The sequence below is a fragment of the Melanerpes formicivorus genome, unplaced genomic scaffold (genome assembly GCF_026170545.1).
Source record: "Melanerpes formicivorus ecotype bairdi unplaced genomic scaffold, bMelFor1.0.p_v2 SCAF_9, whole genome shotgun sequence".
In the NCBI taxonomy this organism is placed as follows: Eukaryota; Metazoa; Chordata; class Aves; order Piciformes; family Picidae; genus Melanerpes; species Melanerpes formicivorus.
The window spans coordinates 2274441-2291524 of NW_027142361.1; the positions used below are offsets into that span (position 1 = coordinate 2274441).

General features: G+C 43.2%; 1 protein-coding gene across 1 annotated transcript in view; it reads left to right on the forward strand.

Annotated features, from left to right (window-relative positions):
- The first annotated feature begins 6196 nt into the window (after positions 1-6196).
- Positions 6197-17084, forward strand: part of FAM83B (family with sequence similarity 83 member B) — a 67574-nt gene continuing 56686 nt past the window's right edge. Inside the window, exons 1-2 of the mRNA XM_068142960.1 lie at positions 6197-6296; positions 13659-14162. Coding sequence (XP_067999061.1) covers positions 13719-14162 — 444 coding nt within the window. The 5' untranslated portion in view covers positions 6197-6296; positions 13659-13718. The remainder of the gene's footprint in view (positions 6297-13658; positions 14163-17084) is intronic.

Sequence of the window (17084 nt, forward strand, 5' to 3'; positions counted from 1 at the left end):
TTCCTACCATGATCCCTTGCACCACTATAAGTTTCACGGCGGGGTCTGGCACTTCCTCTTTCCTTCCTCTCCACCACCTGGTAACTGGGGCCCTGGTTAGGCCCAAGGCCACGGGGGGATGGGCAGTCTCAGATCTGGCCAGCTGAGACTAGCCTAGCAGTGGGGGGGGGAAGGAGGAGCCCTGGGGGTTTTGGGTGCACCCTCAGGTGGGGATGGGATCTCTCTGGGTCTGTTTTGGGGTTTTTCTTGTCACTGTGTTTCTAGTTCTCTGCACACACTCACTGGTCTCTATTTAAACTTTCCATCACTTTTGCAATCTGTTTGTCTGAGTCGTTATTTCTGCACGTGGTGGGGAGGGGTCTGCCCCAACCCATTACAAGGTGTTCAAGAGGGAATTGGATGTGGCACTTGGTGCCATGGTTTAGTAGTCATGAGATCTTGGGTGACAGGTTGGACTTGATGATCTTTGAGGTCTCTTCCAACATTATTGATTCTATGATTCTATGATTCCCCCTCTGGGTCCCTGTTCTCTTAAGCATTATCAGAGTGCCTGCAGTGTTTACAGTCTCCCATCCCTTGGCAATCAGAGCCCACTAAAGTATGCATTGTGACCATTGTCCCTCTGCAGAGAGTTCTTAATACGTTAACACCTCCTCCTTCCCATGCAGCCAGAGCTGAACTAATTATAAAGATTACATTTAAACATATAGAACATATTGTTAAATCATAGCATTTTCCTTCAAAAACATTTTTATCTATGGGGTTAGTTTCATGGCATGCTTCAGAAAAATTCTTTATGTCAGATAAGTTGATGGAATTCAAGAGATATGTGCAAAACAGCATTGGTAAAGTGTTTACCTAGTTGAACAGCATATCTATCATTAACCAAATTACATGATAAGTTATTATTTTATAAATATAGGCAAAAAAAATCCAGCCAACAGTCCATCCAAAAACTTGGGACTGTTAGAGTCTGTAAAATTAACATCTCTACTTTCAATCCTTTTTTTCCAAACACAGTATTGTTTTTTTAAACACAGTATTATTTTTCAAGCCCCACATTGGGCACCAAGAATATCTGTGCTGGTTTAAGCTTTAACTGGAGTTTAAAAGCTCAAATGATAACAGATTGAGATTCTTCTCCCTCCCTTTTCCTAGTAAGGAAAAGAAAAACAAAAACAATTAAAAGGATATGGAAAAGAAGAGGTAAATTCATGAAAGAAAAGTCTGGAATCAGTTTGCAAGTAGAAGAGGTAAATTTTCAAATATATATATTGCAATAACAGGGAGGGTTTACAAAGGTAAGGGATAAGAATAAGTAGGAAAATATACAAACCCAAGCCTGGACAGCCTTGTATTTCCCTGGATGTAAGTGGATTCAGTTCTTTGGAAAGCGTGGATGCAACTTGGAAAATACGCCCCAACCATGTGGTCAGTGCAGGAAACAGCAGCAGCAGATAATCTCTCTTGAACAGGTGAAGCAGGGAAAGAGAGGGCAGTAAAAGATGTCTGCCCTTTTTATAGGCTTGCTGGACAGGAAGGGGGAGTGGAATAAACCAACTTTGACCCAGAGGACCCTTCCTCCTGGGAGGGGGAAAACCAAGTCTCTCTCTCTCCACCTGGATCAAGTTTCTTTTGTTCACCTGGGGGCTGGGTTCTTTCAGCCCCCATACAGGATGGGTGTAATCCAGCACTCTGATGACATATTTTCATGGGAAAAAAGTGCTGTGTACTATCTACCTATAAAGTAAGAGTACATTGTAAAAGTTTGTTCATTTTTACAGCACTTTCCCCCCCTGCCTTTATTTTTTTTAATCAAAACCAGAGAAATTATTTTTGGATGTGAGAAGAGTCTAATCATTTAATCCAAGTGATCTTGTGTCTGTAAAGGGTAGTCCATGAGTATATTGACAGAACCTACTTTTTTCCTGTGCATTCCATTACCTGAATTCACTATACAGAAAAAGTCACAGCTTACTGGCCACCAGATTGATACATTTCTGCATGTATAATGTTGTAGAGATATTGTATCTTTTTACTTTTTCCCTCAGAGGACCATCATCAGAACATCACAGTAGAACCATGCTTAGCTTTAGAAATAGATATACTTACTGCACTTACTATTGATCAGTAATGAGCAGGAAAAAAGTTTGTGCTTAAAGCCAGAGTGAATGTATTAGTGCTGATAATGCATAATCACCAAGGTTTCATTGCATTGTCTCAACTGGCTCCTGTAACAACTGCCTGCAGTTATGCAACACAGGGTACAGTATGCACAAAGCCTAGAAGTAGTTTTCTATCTATTGCCATTAATTTAAAATGATAAAACTTGGTATGTTTAAGCCTTGGTGTGCTTAAGTCATACATGCTACATGCTGATCTGTTGGCAATCCCATGATCTTGCTAAAGAGATGGTCTTGTTTTGGAAGAGCCTTTCCGAAAGGATCTCAAACGTTTCTAAAGGCAGGACTGTGACCTTGGGGCGCTCAGTCTGAGGACAGTGCCACTGGCTGCAGGAAGGCCTGGCCAACACCGCAGCCATGATGGTGAACTCTACCTTCAGGTCTGTTTCTCTAATGGGAGATATCACAAGTAAGATGTGATGAAGAGATTTTTAAAGTAATTGAGCTATGGGAAAGGGGTTCACCCATATAACCTAAAGGTCTCAAATAGGTATCCCTTGCAATGACTAGCTCTCCAGAGTTAACCTGGAAACTGTGACTCGAGGCTGACGGGTTTGCTTTTTCTTTCAGCAAAAAAACGTTTGCTCTCTCACGCACACCCCTCTTCCAGGCCTCCCCGGCGGGGCTGCGATATGCGCTGTCCTGCCGGCCTCTGCCCCACGGCCCAGCGCACACCCGCGGCGGCAGGCTGGCCCGGTGGGCAGGGCAGGGCAGGGCAGAGAAGGGCAGAGCCGGCTGGGATGGGGCGGGGAGGGGTGTGATGAACAGAAAATTCTCATTAACAGAATAACAGAGTTGATAAGAATTTTCTGCTTGTTACCTGAAATGCTGGAATGCAGGGAGGGGGAGAGGGGTTGGCAGACAGCCTTTGGATAGATAAGGAATAACAGGATTTTTCAGTGATTCATTTCTGTTAGTCTTGGACAAGATGATCTTTTGTATAAGATAAAGGACACCTGCTTGATATGTATACTTCTGCTATTTTTAAATAGATAAGCTTTGTATAGATAGGAAGCATCTGGACCTCTGTCATTATAGACAGATAACTTTTTGTATAAAAGTTTGCCCAAAACTCTCTGAAGGTACACAGGTTTTTTGAAATTATTCTACCTGTGTCAGGCGCCAGAATAGAAGCATGATACAAGAAACTTACTGAGTCTCTTGTGTGTCTTTCTCTAAGTCAATTTGGCAACCGTGGCAGGACGACTCTGTTTGGCTGCAGGACCTGCTGAGGAGCCAGACCTCTCAGGGCCCGCCGAGAAATTCTCGAGGACAGCTCTGCTGCTCAGCAGATCACTGCAGGAACAGACAAGACTGCCAGCAAAGAGAAGGTATGCTTCTATAAAAGGGGTAGCTCCGTAAGTCATGAGGGGACGCCCTGCGCGGGAGAGAGGCATTTATTGCACCCCTAGGTAAAAGAGCTCTTGGGTTGGGACCATGGGGGTCCCAAAGGTAACTATAAGCATTGTTTATATATTGTGAACATTGTTTGTAGTGTGGGACCAGGGGGGTCCCAAAGGGAATTATAAGTATTGTTTAAGTGTGTGAGGGGCCAAGAGGGTCCCTAAAGAACATAAAGTACTAGAGGTTTTGAATGTGTGGCTGAGTGTGTGTGGCCAATAACTGTGTGCTAAGGACCGGGCATTATTGTTGTAGTTGTATTTGCATTTGTTTTGTGTTCTGTGTGCTGTAAAAAGAAAGTACTGTGTTGTATTGTGTAAAATGGGAAGGAGACAAAGTAGTGAGATCCCAGGACATAGCCCACTTGGTTGTATACTTGCCCACTGGGGGGAAATTGGAGGTCCCCCAGGAGGGTCAACAAATCAAAAGACTCTAATTAAATTTTGTACCCGGTGGTGGCCATTATATAAATTAGATGGTGGAGAGAAATGGCCTGTAAATGGGAGTCTGGAGTATGATACTTTACTGCAATTGATGTTGTTTTTAAGAAGAGAAAAGAAATGGGATGAGACAATATATGCTGATATGTTTTTCTATCTCCGAGAGCATCTGGAGTTTCAAAGGGACTGTGGTATTAGAGCTCCCTCAGATCCAATAGTTTTGGCCCTTGAAAAAGAAAACAAGGCCAAGAATAAGAGGCAGACACGGTTGAAAAGGTGTTGCTCTGCGTGTAGCATAGGGCAGAGGTGTCTTAAACTTGAGGAATTAAAAGACCTGCCTGAATTTTATCAATCTCCAGGAAAATTGCAAGAGGTAGTGACAGAGAGTTCGGAAAATAATGTAGGAAATTCTGGGAGTGGCAGCAATTCAGATAGTGATACTGGAGTCAGTTCCCAGAGCTATGTTCAGGGAAGCCCAGTGGCAAGAAGGACCCGAGGACAGCAAGCAAATGCCCCAGCTTCCCAGGTATTCATTCAAGCCCCCCTGCGACAAGCTGTAGGGCCTGAGGGGGACCCAGTCTGGATTAAGGTGCCTTTTACAAGTCATGATTTGGATAGTTGGAGAGAAAAGGCTAAAAATTATCGTAACGATCCCACAGGGACAGCTACACATTTTTGATTCATGGTTAGGCAGCACAATCCAGACTGGGACGGTATCCAGTTATTATTAGAACAAATGACTGAAACAGAGAAACAATTAATTGAAAAACATGGATTGGAGCTAGCAACAGAAAGAACTCAAACCCAGGGAAGGGAGGCAAACATTGGAGATGTATTTCCACTCCAAAATCCAGAATGGAACACAAACAATGCCCTGCAAAGGACTAGATTGGAGGAATACCAGGAGTTTGTAGCCAGGGGAATCGAAAAAGCCATTCCGAAAGCAATTAACTGGTCTGTGTTATACTCAGTCAGACAAGGACCTGGTGAATCACCCTCAGAATTCTTAGATAAACTGAGGGAAGTCATGAGGAAAAACACCTCTCTTGACCCCGGATCAGAAGTAGGTATACAACAACTGGTATCCCTATTTATTGGGCAATCTGCTAGTGATATCAGAAAGAAGCTGCAAAAGTTGTCACCCCCGCAGGGAAGGGATTTAGAGGCACTTTTGAATGTAGCATGGAGAGTATTTTCTAACAGGGAAGAAGAAAGTAAGAGAAAAGAGAAGAGAATGTTGGTAGCAGCATTGCAGGAAAGTAAGGAGACTAAAGGGACTAATAGAGTGCGGTTGGAAAAGGATCAGTGTGCGATTTGCAAAAAGAAGGGACACTGGAAAAGAGAATGTCCAGAGAGGAAAAAAGAAAAATAGAATACAGGCACAACTAGAAGAGGATGATTAGGGAGGACTGGAGGAGACTATAAATACGCTAGCAGATCCTCTGGTTATAATGAAGCTAGGGGAACAAGAAAATAAACTGGAATTCCTAGTTGACACAGGAGCAACCTTTTCAGTCTTAAATCAAGCACTGCTGCCTTTGGATGGGAGCTATGTTTCTGTGGTAGAGGCTACAGGTCAAACTGAGAAGGCATATTTTTTTAAACCTCTTAAATATAAATATGGTAAAACTTGGGGCTTACATAAATTTTTATATATGCCAAATGCCCCAAAGTCATTGCTGGGGAGGGATTTGTTGGAAGCATTGGGAGCTGAAATTAAATTTAATAAGGGGAAAGTAGAATTCAGAGTAAGAGAGGAACAGTTGATTGAGGTTTTAAGTCTTGCATTAATGAGCCCTCAACAAGAGAAAAACAGAATAAGAGAAAGCATAAAAGATCAAGTATATCCTGGGGTTTGGGACACTGAGCAGCCTGGAAGGGCCAAAAATGCCCTACCTGTGATAATAGATCTTAAGCCTGGAGCTTAAGCATGATACAAGAAACTTACTGAGTCTCGTGTGTCTTTCTCTAAGTCAATTTGGCGACCGCGGCACCCGCCGCGCCGCTGGGAAGGCGCTGCCCTTCGCTCTGCGTAAGGGCCGGGCTTCCTCAGTTCAGACAAGTCCTTGCCCCGTTCCTGCGGCGGCGGGTTTAGTGCGACACCGTCCTGACATGTTGTAACTGGTTTCCACACCCACCGCGCCTGAGAGCGACGGGAAGTACCTGCGATGAGCCCTGCGCCGCCTTGACTTGCCGCAGCCGTGATCGCAGCAGCTGGGGCGAGCTGCTCCGCCACTCCGGAGGCGAGATCCCACCGCGTGGCACTGGTGTAGTAAGTGGGTCTCTCTTCTGCCTCTCACGGGACGGGACGGGACGGGACGGGGCAGATTCTGCCCCCCCCCCCCCCCAAGCCCCATGCTGTGGACGGGCGGGTGGGGCTGCCGCCCTCCGCCCCCCACCAGCGGCTCGCTCGCTGCGGAGCCGCGGGGCGTTTGAAATGGAGGGACGGGCATCGCGGAATGGATACGGCGGGTCCCGTCGCGCGCAGCAGAGGGGAGCGGGGAGCCAGTACTGAGCGGCGAGTGGAGGCGGCAGGAGAAGGGGCGGGCGGGTGTGCGGCCCGCGGGGACGAGCCCCCACGCCACGTTCCTTCCAGGGGCCGGGATCTCACAAACCGGCCCCTCGACCGGGTCTCCGGTGGCACAGGGCTTTGCGGCCCCGCAGCGACCGGGGATGATACACGTGCGGGGTCCTCAAGGCTGAGGCGTGCCCGAGCACGTGGCGGGGACAGCGGAGGGCCGGCGGCTGCAGTTTTGCCTCGAAAGTTAACTTTCTGGTTTCAAACAACAACAAAAAAGAAAGCAAGAAGCAGGACCGCTTGCGGTGCTGTTTTTCTCTTGAATTTAATGCCCTTCGCATCCAGAGAAAATATGTAATTTCACTAATAATGAAATAATGCTGCTACAATACGAAGGTTGTTGGAAGGCATCTGCTGTAAAACGCCTGTTTGTGCCCCGAAGTGGCGGGGAGGCTCCTCAGCAGAGCCACAGATCAGTGGTGCTCAGGTGGATGTCCCAAAAGCCACACTCGAGAGAAGGACTTGAAACACAATATTCTCGTTGTTTATATTTCCTTTATCTGAGGGTGATGAGGTTGGAACTTTATGTAGAAACTGTCAAAGCAATAATAGTTAGAGATATTAGTGATAAGGATGTGAGAAACTGGTTATAATATTTGGCTTTCGCAAGGGGAATTGCTGGGGACCGGGCGGGCCCCATCGTTGGGCCTGGATCGTTGGGTTGATGGGTCTGTATTGTGTGGGGTATTGGGAGAAAGGGGAGGTGCCAACAGGTCTAAAGACTGGCCAGGTCAAAAGTGCAGGTTTTGTCTGTCCTGATGGAGAGGGGTGGGAGTGTGCTGGGGAATATATAAATATGTACGTTTTAATATATGAATATGTATGTTTGCCGTCTATATCAGTTCAACTCGTGTTGTTAGGGTGCGCCTCTAGCAAACTCGCTATGTGCCCAGCACTGTGTTGCCTTTATTTTATAATAAACTGGTTATAAATTTTCAGCAGTGAGTTCATTTCTCACAAGGATGACCCCAAGGAAAGCACCTTGACCACGGCCGTGCTAAGGACCAGGACAAGATTGAGGTTAGAGCTGCTCCCCAAAGTTGCTGAATAGGAAATTTGTTAAGTCCTGAGAATATTAGTAAGGCAGGAAAGTTACTTATCGTTGGCTTTATTGTGAGGGACTCCTCCTAGAGCCACCACGGAATTTTCTGCAGTGAGCATTTGTCATCTGCTGCTTTTGTAGAAGCTGAGATACATTCTTTCTGCAAAAAACATGTTTAATTTTCTTTCAAAGAAAAACCTCTCTTCTTGCTGTGTTCATGATAATGGCACTGGAAAGGTCTGAGCATATTGTTAATAGAAGGACAAGAGGATCACATTTGTGCAGGAATCAGAATTTTTGTTCTTTAGCAAAAGATTCTGTTTTGGCAGCTGTGTTTAAATTCAAGTTAAGTCCAGGAATGGCATTTAATACAAAATGTTTAAGTAACTGATCCCTGTGTCCAAGCAGAAAAGATGGCTAATACTCTGGGCTGGGATTAACAGACAAGTTAATTTCTCAGGCTAAACAGCAACTTTCTTGGTGCTGATAAAACTTGTGATCTTGTACATGAAGTCTGATCAAGCTCTGGAAGCCTCCAGTAATAGGCCTCATGTTGTATCACCTTGCTAATAGAATTGTTGACCTGTGGAGAATCTTTGAAGAATCGAGTTGATTATGCAGAAATCATTACACATGGCTGAAGAAGACACCAAAAAGTTTATTTTAGTATTTTGTCTAAACATCTGCCTTTCTACCCTAAAATTAGATTTGTTTTGTAGGGTCATTCCTGCAAAATAGCTCTTTCCTTCTAAGGAGGAAAATTAATGTCAGAACATGTAGAGCTTTTGTCAAATATCCTTGATGCCATTGTTTTAATTGGGGAGTTTTTGGTTGTTTCTTCTTATGAATGTATCACATGCCGATTTCCTTAATTCTAGAAAGCAGAATTAGCACTTTTTCATTTTTCTCATCTGTTTTGTGGTTTATTTCTGTCCTGACAGATTTTACATTTACTTTCTAAATGAATGTGCATTGCTTTAAGCTTCATTTATAAACAGGACTTGTAAATCAAAGATCAACATCAAAGATGTAAAATAACTGTAAAATAACTATTCCTGTTGGGAAGAGACTATACTAGAAGTCTTAGCTTTCCATGATTATGGTATATTTATACCCCGCTTTCAGCATAGGTCTGTGCATAAATTACTGCATTTGACCTATGCCACAAATAATTAATTAATTGTTCTCAATGAAAACATGAACAATATATTGTGCTATTACAAGAAACAAATCAAAAGGATCAAACAAAACAAAACCCACACATGAGCCAGGGCACACATGCAATAATATTTTGCCTTTTATTTTCTTTCATGACATTCAGGATTTTGTATTGTACAACTTTACATATTAAGTATAGTCTTCTTCCCTGATATTATTTTCAAAGGAAAGAGTGAGAAGAAGAAGAAAGGGATTTAGACAAGCTTTTGAAATAAACATGTCTTTCTCAACTGTATATATGAAATCCATTGCAAAATTCCTATTTTTGAAGTATATCCATTCCCAAGTAATAGGAAGTTTATAAATAATCTTTCATTTGTTTTTTATAAATCTGATTTAGTCTTATGTGTCATAATAGGGCTTACTGTTTTACTGCACTGTTTAGAGAGTTACTTGCCTTGGAGGGCCATACAAAGGGGTGTATTAGATTCTCAGTGAAGTCACCTGTGTTAGTGCCTGTGTTAGTGTTCAAGCTCTTCGGAATAACTTATTAGAGTAAATCTGCATTCTGTACTCTTGATAGTTTTCCATTCTTCATCTAAAAAGACTTGAAAGCCTTTCTAAATGATCAGCTTCCATGGGACACTGATTAGAGCATTTTAAGAGTTTGGCCATTGAATCAGTCTGTCATATCTGTACCATGTCACCTTCAACCACAGCCTGTATCTGGGCAAATCACACAGGTATCATTCCTATTTTGTAACGTTTTATTTCTACCTGTGAGAGCAGTGTAGAATGCATATCTGTCACAGGAATATATGTAATTCTTGATTGAGAGAGAGCAGTCAGATCCCTTTGACTTGCTGTTTTCCAATTCACCACAAAGAGCTACTCTGGAAGCAGCCAGAAACGCTCCTTTCCCCCAGGCTTGAGAGCAGTCCTATCTGGGAAGATCTACCCTGCTACTTGGCTGAAAGACAAGATTCAAATGGAATTATTTCATATGACATGCTGATGCCAGCCTCAGATCTGGATTTTTCTTTCTTGGTCTCTTTTTTTTAACGTCAGACTTCCAAAGTTCCTCAGAAATCTTGGCTTAATTGAACATTTAATTGGAATTTGGAGTATCAGCATTATATGGAGATTTTGATTTCATTCCTTTAGGTTAATGTAGCTAATTTATGTTACCTTTCAAGAAGATTTAAACTGTTCCCAGTAGATGGTGGAAAGCAAATGCAGTTTGCAAAAATGTCTGAAAGGTCTAGATGAGAAGACAAAATTGTGTTACATTTATATGCCAGTAAATGAAATCAGAACTTGCTGTTACACTTCTACAGTATTAAGTGGGCTTGTAGGGAAACCCAGTGCTAACTTTCAAGCTATACTTTGTATATAATCTTGTAAGTATTCTTCCTTTGTTGGATGTCCTTTCTAATTTTGTTTCTCATCAGCTTTGTGCCCTAGCCCTGAAAGATGAAACAGGGCTACCATGTGTCATCTTTCTGTTTTACATGGCCATACTCATGTTACTGTCATGGAAATACACACTGCACCACACTACCACCTTTTTTTTTTTTTTTTGTGGCTTACCTGTTTAATGCAGAAATTAATTGCAGTTTAGCTTTTAGGTGAATGGTGGAGTTACTAGAGTCCCCCAGGGTTGCAGAAATGTGAAGGGAGAAATGTTGGCTATTTGTCCTCTCTCTACTTTAAATCCCAAAGTGTCATAGCAGGAAACAACCTTCTCAGCTCTTGTTAAATGAAATAAAATGGTCATGGCCATGAATTTATAAATCATCATCAGTAAACAACTTATTATTGTAAAAAAAAAAAAAAAAGTAAAGAAAAAAAAAGTAAGATTAAAGCAGCCGCTCCTTTTGTCAGAAGGAATAAGCAGGGTGGAAACTAGACATCAGATTGCTGAATCAGAGTTTGATCCCATATGTGGGAGGAGAAATCTTTCTGGAGTTCCTCATAACTCACTGAAATGAGATAGTGTAATGGGTTGGGGCAGACCCCCTCCCCACCACGCGCAAAAAAAAAATAATGACTCAGACAAACAGATTGCAAAAGTGATGGAAAGTTTAAATAGAACAGTGAGTGCGTGCAGAGAACTAGAAATACAGTGACGAGAGAAAAGAACCCAAAACAGACCCAGAGAAACCCATCCCTACCTGGGGGTACACCCGAGACCCCCAGGGCTCCCTCTTCCCCCTCCCATTGCTAGGCTAGTCTCAGCTGGCCAGATCTGAGACTGCCCATCCCCCCGTGGCCTTGGGCCTAGCAAGGCCCAAGGCCAGGAGATCTCTCCCCCATGTTACCGACTGACGGAGGAGGAAGAAAAGAGGAAGTGCCAGACCCCACCACAAAACTTATAGTGGTGCAAGGGATCATGGTAGGAAATAACCTAATTTCCTGTGTCCACCCACTGGGCTGGACTTCTGGACACAGGAAGCACCCCGTAGCAGAGGGCACCCAGCCCAAACTACGACAGGAGCCACCCCTTTATTTCAAACCATGATGCCTGCACCCAAACACATCATCAAATCAGAAAACTGATGACATGTCCGGCGAAGTCCGTGTCTTCATCTGGGCGTCCGCTCAAACAGTCTCTCAGTCAGGCTCTAGTGTCTGTTCATTCCAGTTCTTCTTCCTTCATCCAATGGAACCTCCCGGCGATGCAGAACTCATTCTCCTGCGGTGCAAGTTCTCCATGGATCTGTTGGGCATCCTGGTCACCTGGAACAGCCTCACGACTTCTCAGCCAAGCCTCTACTTTTCACAGATCATCACTCGGCGGCATATTCTCCACCCCTGGGGCAGGCCAGTCGAAACCATCCAACCCACGACTGCCTTTTTCAATCCATCCAGGGTGCCGCAATCAACCGCTTCCAACTGCGGTCCCACTACACGGATGCTTGTCCGAGGTACTCTGCCCCCCCACTAGGCGTACCCGTACCAAGGCAAGACAGCATCCGGCTGCACACCCCCCCCCACCAGAAAGGGAGGGGCTGCACCACAGCTCACTGAGAAGAAGGGAGGTGGAGCCAGGTGCTCGGCGCCAGTTTCGGAACTCGTCCGAAAAAGTCGGGGAAGAGACTAGGGCCGGGCCCGCCGCAGCCCGAGCGTACGGCCGGGTCCGCCGGAGCCGCTCGCCCGCAGCAGGGCTCCGCCCACCTCTGCCGCCGCGGCGCAGAATCAAAATCACCTCCACCCCTCGGACACTCAAACAGCTTCTCCAGCGAAAGCCATGCGCGCGTTCTCAGAGCCCTTGAAAACGGCTTTCCAGCTGGAGTCCCCGTCGGCCCCCCGGGGCTTCGGGAGCTGGCTCGCCCGCTCGCAGCGGCTGGCTCTATCCCCGCAGCGAGAACGGACCTGACTCTGATCTGCTCGCCGCTGCCCCTCCCCCACTTCACTGCCCGCCGCGGAGGAGGGGCAGGTTCCGCGTTCTCTAAGCGGTACCCCGATGCCGATGGTCGAGCACCACCCCTGCCTGAAATAGCAGAGGGTCCGCGCCACCGGCAGCGCACCAGTCATCCCCCACAATCCACAAGAACTTACACGGTCGCCCCAGCAACATCACTTGAGCCCCCAACTGCCAAACCCAAACCGACGCCCAGAACTGAATTTAAACTCTCCATCCTTTGCAATCGATCTGCAGAGTGGGCACAACAGCCAGCCCCACGTTGGGCGCCAATAAAAAAAAATGTGGTGGGTGGAAGGTAAGGCCGAGAAGCCTCCTCCCTTCCCCCTTTGTAAAGTAAAAGGGAAAAAAAAATTGAAGGGAAAGGAAAAAAAACTCGCAAGCTGAATTAGCAAAGCAGTGGAGCTATATTTACAAAGCGATGTAGGGTTTGCAGGGGATTATTTACAAATTTACAATATCTACAATATATACAAAGATATACAACAGAGTAACACAGAAATGAGAGTGCCCCCCTCGGCAGAGAGGGGTTCCCCACCTCCGCTCTCCCCTCTCTTCCCCCCCTTTCCCCAGAATGGGATAGAAAGAGAAAGAGAAGAGAGGAAAAAAAAGTTAGAAGCAGTTTTGTGTTAATTGGAAGGGAGTTAGTATACAGGCCTGTTATCTGGTTTTCAAGGCCGAGGCCTTGGCAGAAAGCCCAGCACAGAAAGCTGCTGCACAGAGCAAAGACGGAAGCAAGACTGACTGAGAAGTGCTGGAAATGTCCAGTTCACTCCCAGTTCCGAAAAGTGCTTCCTCCCACTCGTCCAATGAAATTAGTTTAGACTATTCCTTCCGTTTACCAACTTCCGTCCACCATGTTCCCTTTCTTAAGGGGGCAACGTCAACCGGCCACAGATAGGCTGGTCCTGCTTGGGAGCAACAAATGGATTAGATCAGCATAGGAGAACAGATAGATAAGGAGGACATGACTGTAGTTTCAAAGAAACCAAAGAAAAGTGAAGCGTTGCAGAAAAAGTAATGTATCAAAAGTAGGAAATATAATTGGATTCCAAAGCGTTTCTCTGAACACTGCTCTGTGAGTTGTTATAAAGAGTTTTGAAACACAACCTACAGTAGCATATTGGAACATGCATCAGGTATGTATGGGTGTTACTTTGTTATGAGCTCTGCTGTAGCTTTTAATATAAGAACTTCATCAAATAACTTAATTATGTATTTAGCTTTGCCTTATGTAGAAGAGGCTCTTTATCTAGCTCTTTAATATTCTTTTGGCAATATTAATCCCTGAGCCTTTTCAAAGTGATTTTAAGTTCTTGGAAGATCCTAGAAAAATGTATAGAAACATCACCAGAAAAATATTTTTAATAAAATAGGTGTCACAGATCTGTAGAAATAGTCTGATTGTTTTCTTCCTTTTCTCTCTTTACAGATAGATCTCATCAGCTCACAAATGGAAGTTTAAGAGACTTTATACAAAATATTTGTGAAAATGGAAACTTCATCTTTGCTATCATCCTTACATGATGAATGCAGGTCAGAAAATTATATTGAACCTCATTACAAGGAGTGGTACCGAGTAGCTATTGATGCTCTAATTGAAGGAGGTTTAGAAGCCTACAAAGAATTTCTTTCCAAAGAGAGATGGTCAGAATTCTTAGCAGATGAGGAAATTGATTATATTTTGAACAACGTTCACAAACTTCCTCAAACCACAATTTATTCATCTAACCATGCCATTGATGATACTTCATCCTCGGGAACCTACTGGCCCATTGAATCAGATGTGGAAGCTCCAAATCTTGACTTAGGCTGGCCGTACCTGATGCCTGGAATTTCTGGTGGCACAAATATTGATCTACTTTTTCATCCACCACGAGCACAGCCTTACACTATAAAGGAAACTATTCGGAAGATGATACGAGATGCAAGAAAGGTAAACATGAAAAATATAATTGAAAAAGTAAAAAAGTGTGTGGGGGGGTTGTGTGTGGGGTTTTGTTTGTTTGTTTGGTTGCTTCTGGCAGGAAAAAACATTTTGACTGATAGCAATTGAAACAGAAAGATTTTCCCAGACTGAGATAAGTCCCTTGGTATCATGTGCAATGATGTGCACACTTAATTTACAAAGCGGGATTAAGTGATTAATGAAGCATAATTACTATTTTACTGTAATGCTGATCAGTCTGTGAGAAATTTGTATATATCATCTATTATCCTTTGACCTCAGCTGAGTATTGATAAATTTTACCCAACCTCAGGATATATCCTAAGATTTCTCTCTTGCATCAATGGGAACATGCATGGGCTTGTCATGGTAACCAGTTGTTATAAGAAAGTTACACCTTGATGTAGATCCTGTTCATGTACCTTGAAAGCCTCGGGTTCTGTGATTTTACATGCCAATTGTCCTTGCAGAAATTATTTAGTGTTAAAGAGAGTTCAGATGAATGAAAATGAAGTTTAGGCAATGAGGAAGCAGATTTTAGTTGGGTACTCTTCCTTCATTTCTGACTAATGACAAATTTTTAAAAAATGTGAACACTTCTCCAGATGTACTTTTCTGCACATAAGGAACCTTGAGTTTTGTAAAGCATACCCACTTACCCCTGACTGACAGCTTTCTGGTGTCAGTTTTGCAGATGTTTGACTCTGGGCCATGTTACCTATGTAAACAGATGTGACAAGGTTTTAGATTTATTCCTGGCAAGTGTATCATGCTTTTGTTTCTGCCCTGTGAAATAAGTTGGATTCTGTGTGACTCTATGGCCTCTAAGTTGGTAGGACCAACTCTAGCTTGAGTTCATCCATAAACATATCAGTGACTGAAATGTGTATGTAAATATGTACAACAGACTGAAAAGAATGGGGAAGGGAAGGACATCTTTTAAAAATGTCTCTCCTCTGTTTAGATAAAGCATATAATTTGTTGCCATAATAGAGTTATCAGTAGGCCTTTTATCCTGAAGTTTACAGTCTAGAACGACTGTATGCTCAAGGAAGAGGAGAATTAATTACTTATTTCCCTCTGTCCCTTTCAGAGTGAGATTTTGTGTTTTCTGCTTTTCTGTGTAATGAGGCTTGATCTTGACTTATCCAAGATACTCAGTGATCCTTTCCAACTTCATCTCCTGAGCTACTAATGTATCCACTGTAAGTGAAGCCACAAAAACACAGTTAACTCTGTTGCCATGACTAGTTCAGTTTTGCTACAAGGTCTTGAAATGCCACTAAGAAAGGGTGTGCTGCATTAGCTGCCTGGCTCTTTGTGCCTAGCTGGCTGACTGCCTGCAATCCAATCTCATTCTGATGGCTGTCTTCTCTGGTGGTGCTACCTTGTAGAACAACATTTTAAGGAATATGCCTCTTTTGAATGCAGCTATGGAGCAAAATTAAACGTGATTCTTACCTTTCTTTGGAAAAAGGTTAACTGCATAGTATGTTGGTTCTCTGACATGCTTGTGGCACTTCCACTTTATAAAGACGATGTCATATATGTGTCACTGTCAAAACTGACAGCTGAAAAGTTTGTTTATTTGATCAGCACAATCTCTACACAACAACCATAACACTTGATACAGTGATATGGGTTGCTTGCTTGAGGAAGCAGCAATTAAGCCTGAAAGACATAGTGTTGTTCATCCTCTTCTGTCTGCAGATGCATAGAAAACTTTAAAGGATTTAAAAGTAAGGTATTTTGAACATGCTTATATCAGGTGAACACTTTCATAAACAGGCTAACCTGCTTCTCCTAAGCCACTGAGAAAAATATTTATATTAAACAGGGTGCATTGTTATGGAGTAGTTATATGTAGTCTTATGAAATATTCAAAGGACATACGACAAGGTTAAACATGAAAGACAGAAACCTGTAAAGAATAAACAAGTTCTTCTGCAAATCACATTAAACCAATACAGCTGTAAGCAAAATTGATGGGGATTTTGGCAAACTTCTGTGGGAGAGTAAACAAACTGTTGGAGGTGGGTGTATTCATATCACCTAGTTTTAACCACCAAACTTGGGTGCCTGAGTTCATCACTGATTTCCCTGGGCTACCTGAACATTTGGTGCTGTAGGAAACCAGTTCCTACAAGAGCAAGGCAGAGAATGTTTCTCCACTGATTCACCCCATGAAGGAACCTATATATTTATATGTATATACTACCCCAAAAATTAATGGAGGAGGCTAAGCCAGTTGAAACATAGATTCTTCTGAGTATTTGGAGATATATAAGCGTAAGATGACATTATTAGTGGATTTACTCTTGACCTCTTTCATGCTCGATGCATCACAATGTCACTCCTTAAAATGATCATTACCTATGTTAATTTTGACCTTAAGAAGACGTGTTGTAAACAACACTAGGCAACTTCCTTGCTGACAGTGATTTTTCCTGACTAAAAAGGAAAATCATTTGTAAGGCTATGCTACACTAAACATAGTGACTATGAAAAAGTGTTGTAAGAAAGTTCTGTCACTTGCATGTTTCTTAAAAGCATAATCTGCATTAAAAATATGCATATTACCTTCATGCTAGAAATACAGGCAATATAATGACTGAGTTTTTCTTACAGAAATGGATTGGTGTTATTAAATCCTAGAAAAATGACCTAACCATTTGAAGGAGATGAATCCATGCTTGTGATATATGCGTCTGATATTATGTTAGATCAGGGAAAATGTACGTAAGATAGCATTACATTGCACTAGGAGATACGTGTGATGTCAGTAGAGTGCCTTAGGTCAAACCTAACATGTCAATGAAGTAGGCGTATTGGTGTAACTAGACCTCATCTCCAAATGATACAGATTGCCAACCACCCTTCTCTGTCAACATAACCTGTGTTCATACAAGG